Source organism: Equus quagga, chromosome 4 (assembly GCF_021613505.1).
Source record: "Equus quagga isolate Etosha38 chromosome 4, UCLA_HA_Equagga_1.0, whole genome shotgun sequence".
NCBI classification, from domain to species: domain Eukaryota; kingdom Metazoa; phylum Chordata; class Mammalia; order Perissodactyla; family Equidae; genus Equus; species Equus quagga.
Genome location: NC_060270.1, coordinates 60,663,019 through 60,674,158, shown reverse-complemented (window position 1 = coordinate 60,674,158; position 11,140 = coordinate 60,663,019). Strand labels below are relative to the sequence as shown.

Genomic DNA, 11,140 nt, shown 5'->3' with positions numbered 1-11,140 from the left:
CTTGAATACCTACACGGACATTAGCTAATTACATCAACTTTCTGAAACTCTCTACTTATTGGGGAACAATCTGTAATCTACTTTAGACTTGCCATTTTTCTTCATGAGACCAACAGAAGCGGTTAAAATTTGAAATGGCAACAGCTGGCCTTAGGAAAAGCACAAAGGCAAGCATCATTTGTTCATGTGGCAAATTTGGTCAATGGAGTTTTGACACAGTAACAAGCTCTAACAAGACCAGCAACTATTAAACAGTGAAGCGCTAACGTGCCAGATCGATACCTCTGAGCAACAGAAGTGCCAGCTCTGATGTTGCCGATGTTGTCTTCTTTGCGTCACTCACACACACCCTCGCACACACCTCCCCTCACACCTCCACCACAGACACCCTCATTCACAGTCACACCCTTTACAACCTTCCCAGCATTTGCCGCCTTGCTGTCCTCTGGAGCATGCTGTGTTTGCACTGACAGAAGCTTCCTGGTGGGGCATTCAGTTGTGGACGAGTGAAGAGGGGAGAAATACAGCCAGGCTAGGGCTTGCTAGTGAGCAAAAAGACATATCATATGAAACAAAGTTTTAATTTTTATTTTACATATTTATACATAAAACGTTCAAAGAACCCTCTGAATCCAACAGAATGTTAATAGCACATCTAAAAATGAACTTCAGGTAGTCAACATTCACAAAATGTTGAAGACTGATTAAAATATATCAATTACGGAGAGCTACAACTTCACTACGAGGCAGGCATGTATGCTGGACTTGTATAGCACCGTCATTTACAGTTCTTCAAACTACAGGGAAGAAGGAAAGGAGCCAACGGTCAAATACTGCTCCAACTTAAAAGCTCTAAACCAATAAAAATAAAGTTAAAACTACCTTCTTTCATTAACCATGATTTGTGATGGTGTAAGTACTGTACATTTTTTGTAACAATATTTTATTAAAATGCCTGATATTCAGTGGCACAGTAAAAAAATTAAAATAAATTAGGAAGCAAAGGCCGATCACTGGACGTTAAGCTTCAGACATGATCAATGACTAACACTGGTGTTTGTCTCTGCGCCACCTTCAGCAATAGCACTTTTACAACCACAGAAGCAAAATAAATTCTAGCTCGTCATCTGGGTGGATGGCTTCTGCTCACTTTGCAGGCATTTTCTCTGCCATGTGCTTCTGTTGACTTTCGGCATGTCTGTAAAATTAATAATACAATTATTTAGTGCTAAGAAGAAAGACCCAAACTGCTTTCCAATCAACGGCTAAAACATCCTCCAAACTGAGGGTCAGAGGCACTCCGCGGAATGAAGACGCAGTGCTTAATTTAAATAGATGTGCCCTCTTCTGTTTTCTATTCTGCGTATGATTCCTTGTATCTAATGAGACATTGGATTGATCTGAGGCTGGCAGATGTCACTACCTTTGAGAAGAACAGTGTTGTTTTTAAAAATGGAAAGAGAGACGTATTTGGATAATTTACTCAGCAAATGTTTAGTAGGTGCCTTCTTGTGCCAGGCACTGCTCCTGGCCTGGGGACTCTGTGGTGGGCAGACCATGGGGACTTTGTTCTCACAGAGCATACATCCCAATGGAGAGAGACAAGAAAGGAACAAAAAGCAAACAAGGGGACAGTGGAGAGAAAATAAGCGTTAAGCAAAAAGTCAAAACAAGGTGTTATGATAGAAAGTAACTCTGTGATGACTTTACCCAAAACACAGGCACACAGACACAAATCTGAGTATTAATGAGGCTCCTGTTAATTCAGATTACCAATCTGAAGCCAGTGATCCAATTCCACTCTTACAGAAGCTAAAGTGGTAGGCCTTCATGGATGTAAAGACTTCCCATGTTTGCACGCTCCCCCATGCATTAGTGCTAAGCGCACGGTCACGGCAGTGAGGGTGGCATGAGTCTTCTTATTCATCAAGCCCTATTATGGCCTGTGAGCCCAAAGTTTGGCCAACCCAGCAGCCGGCCAGTGGAGACAGAGCGGGAGGAATGGCCAGGCCGCTCACATCCCTTGAACCGGCACTAATTAAACGTCTTGCCAGAGGGTGGGAAGGTCTGAAGGCAGCAAAAGACAAATGTTTTGAAGAAGGATTTTAGGAAATTATAAATTTGGCAAGAGAAAAGCATCTAAGGGCATGGTTTCCAGCTGTAATCAAAGGCTCAGGGCAGTTTGGGTGTGTCGCCTAGACTGGGTAGTCAATGACGTCAAGTTTCACTCACTAGTTCTTTGCAGAATGTCTCATATCTATGGTACGGGGAAAACAAACCACAAATACTTCCTGAAATAGGGAAGTGACAACAGTGTCCTTGCCACATTCTGCAGCCCACAGATACGTGGTGCTATGCATTTAACAATAAAGGGACTCAAGAAAAAGATGTCACCAGCCCTCTCTTCTAAGCAAAGTCACACAGCCCATCTCACGGCCCTGTTGACATGAATAAACGAACCTCGATCATTTTCATAAAGTAGCTCATGGGCCTCATTTAACAAATTCAGCTCAAGAAATATTTTGATGCACAGTGAGCTAAGATTCCACCGTGGCTAAGCCACAGCTCTTAGAGCAGCGTTTCAACGTGTAGCTGTGTGTACGTGTGTGCACATGCATGCACACCTACAGCAAGGGGTTTTTCTGAGGGGAGAAAAGAACAGACAGGAACTAGTTTTAGAAAATATTGAAAGTTCGGTGTTATTTTGAGACATACATAAAAGGGCAAATTTCATTAAAATTTTAAACAAAGGAGGGAAAAGGTTCCCATCCATAAAACTAAAAAGTTCTCATCAACTATTTATATGAAAATCCTTATTAGGATTTGTTCCACTCAAGCCCCATAGGACTCCTTTTTATCAACAATCATTAGTGAGGACCCACTATGTACCTGGCAGGCCCTGTCTTAGGCTCTGGGGACACAGCAATGAAGGAGAACGATGTCATCTCTGCTTTCAGGGCTTTACAGTCAGGTGGGGAGAGACAGCAGACAGATATAACACAGTATGCCTGGGCTCCACACGGGAGGGATGCCGTGTGTTGCCAGGAACACAGAGAAGAGATCCTACCCCAGTCTGGGGCCTCAGGGAGCACTTAGGCGGCGTCTAAACCAGTGGTCCCCCAATTCGGCTGTGCACTGGGATCATCTGGAGAGCTTTATGCCCAGGCCACTCCACAGAGTAACTAAGTCAGAACCTCTGGGGGTAAGATCCAGGCATCCATAGTTTATCAAGCTCCCCAGGTAGTTCCAATGTGCAGCCAAAACTGAGAACCACTGATCCAAACTGACCCTGGAATGGGAGGAGTTGGACAGGTAAAGGGAATAGGTGAACAGAACTTCCCAGAGGTCCCAGGGCCACGCTCTCAGCCTTCTGGGATCTGGCTGCAAACTCTGGGACTGCTACCTTTAGGAACGCCTAAGTATTCTCGATCACCCCATGAGCGAGGTTGTATTTCTGCAGCCAGGAATAGACAGAAACTTCTCCCCATCTGCTCCAATTTAAAGGGCTCCTCCAACACTATTCTATTAGGGACTCTTCTCCTTTTAACCTCATGGTTCTGCCTCCCCCACTTCCCAGGATCACATCTGAAAGGCCTAGGATGACACACTGCAAATCTAAGTAAAAGCTTCACACTCTGAGGGAAGGGGGCCTCTCAGTGTCCTTGCAATGAGGAACGCCAGCGCTGCTCTGAGGGGCAGATCACAGGTCTCTGTGGTCACAGGCAAGTCACAGCAGTTACCCATGAGTCTACAGTCACGGCTGCAGAACGACATTTCGGTCAAGGACAAATCGCATATACAATAGTGGTCCCATAAGATTAGTACCACGCAGCCTAGGTGTGTAGCTGCCTACACCATCTAAGTTTGTGTAAGCACACTCTATGGTGTTCGCACAAGGACGAAACTGCCTAATGATGCATTTCTCAGAACGTGTCCTTGTCGTTAAGTGACACGTGACTACATATTTTTCAGAAGATGCACGTCCTGGTTGTATATTTCACTACTGATTTCCCATGTAACACCTCTATGCAAACTTCTCAGACTAACAAAAAGGGACGTGTCTTGCAGGATTGGTGCAGGGCCTGAACACATCTGTAGAGGGCAGTGGTAGCGAGTGTGGCTGTGGTATTTCAGACGCAGGCAAATACGCTGAGAAGGTACGAGAAGGCCTACTGGGGTTTGTTTTTGTTTTTGTTAGGGGCATGGCAACATAATATCCAAGACTATTTATATAGCATGGCGTCGAGAAAACCTCTTATGCAGTGTCACACACTGAGTGGAGTCCTGCGGCAGCTGCCGAGCACATTTCCACCACCTGCGTCCTCCGGCTTCTCTAGGATGCTCTGGGTCAGGTGGTTAACTCTTCGTGTTATTGTGACGAGCAGTGCTCCTTCCTTCCTCGGGGAGCCTTCTGCTCTCCGAATACCATTTCTGGGATTAACTCTAATTGTTCCCTCCCGGTGAAGGATGTCCTGTCTCAGGAAAGGTGCCCCAACGAATATGAGATAGTAGGGATGCGCACAGGATACAACACACTTTATATACCTAGGGGGACAGGCTTTTCTACAAGGAAAACTACTAAGAAATGCCAGCTCTCGACCAGCATTACCCTAGTTTCCTTACCCCCAGGGAAGGAAGCATTCTTTACCTCTTGACAGAGAGTGCTTGGAGCCGGGCCCAGCTAGAAAGTCAAGTCCTGGAGTGTCCCCATGGTGAGAGCAATCTGGTGGCACTGGTGCTGTGGAAAGATGCCAGTGTCTCTGCCTTCTGGGCATGGCAGATGCGATCAAGAGCTGGGTCACATAACAGCAAGTGCCACTATGTGGCACCCACCACGTGACTGATCCTGGGCTGGAAACACTCCAGCATGGAATGACTCAGGGCCAACTCCTCGGGGGTCCTGCAGGATAAAGGCCTCCTAGGCCATAACTGCTGACCTAATGATTAGGTGGGGGTGTAAGAAGCGCTAATGCACTGACAACCTATCACAAGGGACAAGGTTGTGAAAAAACAAAGCACGTAGAAAGGAGCAGTTTTGGCTACTTCCCTTCCATCTCAACAGCTGAGCTCAGCAGCAATCAGGTGAGTTCCTCAGGGAAGTAAGGGAGGAAGTTCTCTAGGGCTCGCTCTTGCCTCAGGTCTTCAACTCCAGACCATCCCAGGCTCCGTTCCCTCTTTGGAAAGGGGGAGGCAGCACTGACCTGGTCAAGTCCTCGATGTCCACCAGCATGGCATCCTGCTCTGTGTGCAGCTCATCTCGAATGAGAAGCAGCTGGACCAACTCTTCATTCAAGCCTGCGGCAAAGGAGAGAGAGCATTTACGAACAGATAAGACTGTATCTAAGTCCGAAAGTGTAACTATTTATAGATCATTATACACGTACCATAGATACATACACACATATATATATAAACGGCTTATATTGGCTTCTGATAAGCCCAGGATAGTCATCAATTTGACAATATGAGTAGTTTGCAAAATTATAGAAGTGTTGGAAGAAAAACAGTAAAGTGTTTTCAATTATATTCACATTAAACTGGGAAAAGAAACTGTTAGCTGTTAGGAAAATAGCTTGTTAGAAAAAGTGGGATTTTGTTTTGAAGAAACGTGAACAAAAAAGTTTGGGGCATATTAAGTTTTCCGCTGTTCATCTAGAGGATGCTCCTGCCACTGAGAGCTAGGGGGGCCCGAGCACCTGACAGCGCTCAATCATCCGCCCTGCAGGGGGGAAGGCGCCCAGGGATGTCACAGGCTTCCCGCGGCCCTGAGAGGCCCTCTGTGCAGGCTGTTCTAGGAAAGGCATATCTGAAGACACTGGAAAGCCAGCTATGCAAGACCTGAAGAAGCGACCCCCGAAACCTTGGGACAGTGGGTACCAAGGAAATATTCCTTAGGACTTAAACTAGGAATGACACAGACGGAGACAGTTCCAATCCTCGTGAACTCAGCGCTCTGGGTTAGTGTGGCTTCCGCCCCTGAAACACATGAACAGGTAATGGGCTCTCTCTTGCTTTTCCCCCTCAGATGGGCTAAGAATTAAAGCTTCTAGGTCCAAATGCACGAACACCGGGGGGAGGCGTTAACTGAGCAAGAGCTCTGGGCCCGGAAACAAAGGATGGAAGGATGTATTCAGCGGGGTCCTCCTTGCAAAGGCTTTGAGAGATCCCGGCTTGAAATGAAGCATTTATCTGCCTTTACATCAGACTAGTTTCCACTTAAAAAAGGGAGAAAAAGCAGCATACGAAGAGGTCTAAAACTTTATCTAGTTCAGAAAAGGACTAGACGGCCATTTTATTATTTAAAGTCTAAGGAAGGTGTTCCCATAGTGAAACATCAGAAAGCCTTTTAAGTCCTTGAAAGAATAACACTCCTAGTAATTTATTCTCAACTAAAATTAAAACGTAGCAGAATTTTTAAAAAATCCTCTGAATCTATGGTTTCCTAATTAAAATGTTAAAGCTTTCTCTTGCCTTTAAACCAACACTGGCTGTGTCACCCGACACAGTGTGTCTGGCTCCAGCCGTGCGCTCCCAGGGCAGCCTTCTGGGCTGGCTCTCAGTAGGTGCCATTATAGCGCATCGGAATTGTTTTCCCATATGAAGTTTTAAACTTTTTATTATGGAAATTTTCACACTGAGACAAAAGCAAAGAGAACAGGTTAAGGAGTCCCCACGCCCCGTGCATCTAACCAGCCTCAACGACTGTCAACTCACGGCCAATCCCGACTGTCTATCTCCCCTTCTCCTATTGGATTATCTTAAAGCAAATTCCAGACATCATATTATTTCATCTGTAAATGCTTCAATAGGTACCTCTAAAGGTTCTTTTTTTTTTTTAAAATTAACATAACTGCAATACCTTTATCATACCTGAATAAATAAATAAGTCTTTACTAAAACCTTCCGTCAGTGTTCAGATATCCCTGCTTGGCTCCTAAATGCTCTTCTATAGTCGGTTGGTTTGAATGCACTTGGTTGGCACGTCTCCTAGGTGACTTCTCATCTCTAAGTCCATAGGATTGTACGGAATCCCGTGTTCCAGAGGCTGGGGGCACCTGGGTTCACGTGGACTGACCACACCGCCCCACTGGGCATGTTCTCTCTCATCGGCCAAGCAACTGCCCTGCTCTGCACAACCAGTCACCTCGAGTGAGCACCCACCCCCCGCCACTTCTGCTGGAGGTCCTTCTTTATTCTGGGGAAAAAGGCCCATACTCCGTTACCTTGTAATGTCCACATACCGGTCATGTGTACTTTCACCACCTGGAGCGCCACAAAATAAGTCGAATTTGATTTGATGTCCTAAAATGAACGGACATACAGGTCGAGGGGATAATCGTCTAATAAATGACCTGTAACTACTGAACGTGTTCTAGAAACAGATGTTGTGAGCCAAATACATGCCAGGCACTGTGCTAGGAGCTGGGGATGTAAGATGAATAAAAAACCCTATAATCCCTGTGAACCTTGAAAAATTCTTACTGAACGTTTTACAGTAACAAAACAAGAAAAGAGCCATGTGATTCTCTTCCTTTCCCTGCAGGCTCACAGGAAGGACCCAGTGACACGCACAAAGGAAGCGGATCCAGGAAGCAGGCCTATGCCGTTCTGGTCTACATTTAGGACCCCATCTTCAAGCACTTCTTGCACTTACTTTCTATCTGGGAATGGAGGTCGTTGACTATCACTTGTAGCTGCCCAACAGTCATGTCTCTCAGGTCAGCGGGCTTCAAACTTCTTTTCATCAGGCATTCACTTATGTGAGGCATGTGTGGCAGCTGAAGATACAAATGGGAGGAAACAGAGGTGTGAGCAGAGCAGCAAGGACTCAACAGAAGACCCCATCCTCTCCCAGGAGACCCGCCCTCACTCACCGGCTTCAGTTCAGGTTCTGTGCTTAAAAGCTTTCCCAATCTGACGTTCCCAACATGAGGCCCTACACACACACGACACAGTCTAAAATGCTCTTGGCATCAAAACACTACACTACTCAAATCACAAGCTTTCGGATAGGTCTTTAACCCAGGCTGTGACAACCGTGAGTCAGTCTAACATCCACAAACGAATTCCCAGGGAGCTCAGGTGACATCAGTGATGTGGACTGCGTTGCTCACATCAGCGATTTATTAATTGATACCCTGCTACAAGCACAGTGCTGTGTGGTCTGGATGCTTTGGTCACCGACTTCTCACAGTTGTGCTCTGACACAGGTGTTATTATTACTCCCATTTTATAGATGAGAAAACTGGGATTTCAGTAACTTGCCCGGAGCCCTGCAGCAGGTCAGCAGCAGAGCCAGGCTTAGGCTCCAAGCCCCAGGGTGCTTACCCACCAGGCTCTATTTTCTTCTTTGAAAGGGTGAGAAAGAGAACAAAGCAATAGTGGGTTTGCCACAACCAATAGGTTCCTAAACTGTGCTTGCTTCAAAGGAATTAAAATATTCCCGTGACATCTAATATTGACCCTAAGAAACACAGCAGCTATGAATCAAGAGCAAAGCTGACTTCTGTGAAAACGGCTGCCTATATATCTCTCAGCGATATGGTCAGAAGGAAAAAGAAAAACTTAAATATTTCTCAATGACAGTGCTTTTTACAAAGTGCCTCGTACAAGCCCAGGTTGCGTAACTCTGGGCAGGGACGGGGGCAGTGTCCCCCACGCTGGCTGCACCTCAGCGTTCGCTGCTTACGAGATCAGCGACGGGAGACTTTTTCCTGTTCTGTTTTTCCACTTCTACTTGCATTTTGGCCATTGGTTTGGCCATGGCGAGGGCCATTTTGGCTTCGGCTTGCAGTTTCTTTTGCCTCGTGAGGAAATCCATGTCATCCAGGGATTCAGACTCCTCTTCAGTAGTGTCTCTATCGGAATAGGAAGAACTCTGTTTGCTCTGCGAAAGGAAAAAAAGAGCAGGCCTGAGCTCGCCGTGCTGGGCGCCATCTTTGGGGACGGGCCCCAGCATCCCGAGCCCTGTCTCAGAGCTGCCATGAGTCCCTGTCAACGCAGCTGTCTGCTTGATCTGATCTGTACGAATCTCAAGTAACATTAAAAAAGGTAGTTTATTTCCTCAGTGTCAACCATAGACTCTGATTTTAGCATAAAGAGTAGTGTCATTAATAATGGGGAGAATATATTTATGACAAACTCGAGAAGTTTTGATTCTTGGTCTCAACGCCTCCCTGAGGTGATGAGACACAGCAGAACACTGAACCCAGAGCTAAGGCGGCACAGCGCCCCCGAAGCCGACGGGGCCTCTGGTAGGCACGGAACTTCTGACGTCACAGTGCACGCACTACTGACACGGTTTCCTCTTGGTTGGTCTTTGGTAAGAAAGATGCTCAACAGACCTCACAGAAAGGAAAAGAATTCCAGCAACAGGCTCCCAGGATCATTAAGCCATCCTTAATATGTGTGCAAGGAATGAGGAGCAGATGCTTTACGCACGTGATCTTGCTAGTTTCTCTGAGCAACATCTCGATGTGCTAGTTTTCCAACCCCTGCCCTCCTCCCATGCCCTGCCTTTCACAGTGTGTCCTGCTCCTCGTCTGTGCTCACATTTCTAACCCCAATGGGGAAGGACTGGTATACAGCATATTTTCCTTTATAATTTTTTAGGGCATATGTGCTTTTTCTTATGGTTTAATATGAAAGTAGTTGCCTACTTTAGCAGGGCTTATGTCTCCTTACTGTATCACAGTTTTGATTCTTCAATTGCTGTCAAATTTTAGGGGCCACGTCCAGGAATGTCAAGAGACACTTCCTTTTAAATTTCTGCAACGTTTGTTCCTGAGTAACGACAGAAAAGAGCTGAACACCCAAAAGAGCACACACAAGCGCCAGCGGCAGCTTCTGCACTCACCATGGGAGACAAGGGGGTGTCCACGCTGGTTTCGGTCTTGCTGTCGTCGGCGTCGCTGTCCTTATCGCTGCCGCTGTCGTTCACGAAGCATATCTGGAGGTTCATCCCGCTCTGCAGGCTGGGCAGAAGCAAGCGGACACCCTCACTCAGCCATCTGCCTTCTGCCGCACCCAGAAACACTGCCCAGTTTTGCTAACAGAAAGTAGTTTTATGTGTTCTTCAAGTGGAGAAACGAGGGACCAATATTACTCCCAACTTATAAATGATAACTTTTACTAGAGAATAATAATAAGTTGATAAGTTGATAGATGATAAAATGATAACTTTTGCTAATATTGTATTAGTTTTTTTCACACCAATTTCATGTTTAGTGAAAAATAACTTAAGGCCACATATTATAGCACCCAGTACAATACCAAACACATCGTTAGCACACAAGAAAAATGTGTCGAGTCGTTGAGTTTACATTCCCGTCAATGAAGATGAACGGCGAGTCCGCCAAATAAAGCTGCCTGTGCCACGGGGGCCATCCACAGCAGCTCACTAGAGCCAGCAGCCCAGGCCACAGCCCTCTGAAGAAAGAGACAGAATAGGTTCGTCTGCAAGAAAACTTTATGTAAGGCAGTTGCCAAAAGCCAACCAAAGGAGCTCAACTATGTCATTAAGAAAAAAACAGACCACAGGGTCACTCTAAAGAAACTTAAGGACGCCCCCAAACCCAGGCAGAAGGGCGCCCCCTCAGGACACAGCGAGGTTGCACCGGCTGCCGCGCGCACGGAGCGCCGGGGCGGGGAGACTGCTCCGAGCGCGCGGTGCCTGTCGCGAACCTGGAAGCTCCACTGGGGGCGCGGCTGGACATGCGGCCACAAAGGGCCAGCCGGCGGGTCCAGCTCTTTGCCCTAACCTTTTGAAGGCACACATATCTCAGCACTGCGTGGTGACAGAGCTTTGAAAGCAGCATGTCAGCACTGCGTGGTGACAGAGCTTTGAAAGCAGTCATTTTCTTGGCATCCCGCGCAGCCCCAGGGTGCGTGCGAACTCAGAGAAAGAAAACGCGCAAGAGGCCCCCTGGCCGCGAGCGACAAAAACGGCAGGGCGCGGCCAGCCCCGTGGGGACGGGGGCGGGGACGCGGCACCGCGCTCAGGGAGAGCGCGAAGAGCAACTCCGCTCCTCGCTGACGCTGGTACTGGATTTTTTTTGTTCCAGTGGGTAGATAAGCTATGTACAAACTGCTCAGATGACTCACATGAAGTGCTTCTTTGACAATGATGCAGAACCCAGAA

At 46.8% G+C, this 11,140-nt stretch overlaps 1 protein-coding gene across 4 annotated transcripts in view; it reads right to left on the bottom strand.

Annotated features, from left to right (window-relative positions):
• Positions 1-567: 567 nt before the first annotated feature.
• Positions 568-11,140, bottom strand: part of SCHIP1 (schwannomin interacting protein 1) — a 119,086-nt gene continuing 108,513 nt past the window's right edge. For 2 of the 4 annotated variants that reach the window (XM_046658385.1, XM_046658388.1), the window contains exons 4-8: positions 9,857-9,974; positions 8,690-8,887; positions 7,655-7,778; positions 5,202-5,295; positions 568-1,198 (exon numbers count right to left, since the gene is read on the bottom strand). In XM_046658385.1, coding sequence (XP_046514341.1) covers positions 1,147-1,198; positions 5,202-5,295; positions 7,655-7,778; positions 8,690-8,887; positions 9,857-9,974 — 586 coding nt within the window. In that variant the 3' untranslated portion in view covers positions 568-1,146. Of the gene's footprint in view, positions 1,199-4,648; positions 4,739-5,201; positions 5,296-7,654; positions 7,779-8,689; positions 8,888-9,856; positions 9,975-11,140 lie in introns of all 4 variants that reach the window. The other 2 variants (XM_046658386.1, XM_046658387.1) reach the window with 2 other exon arrangements.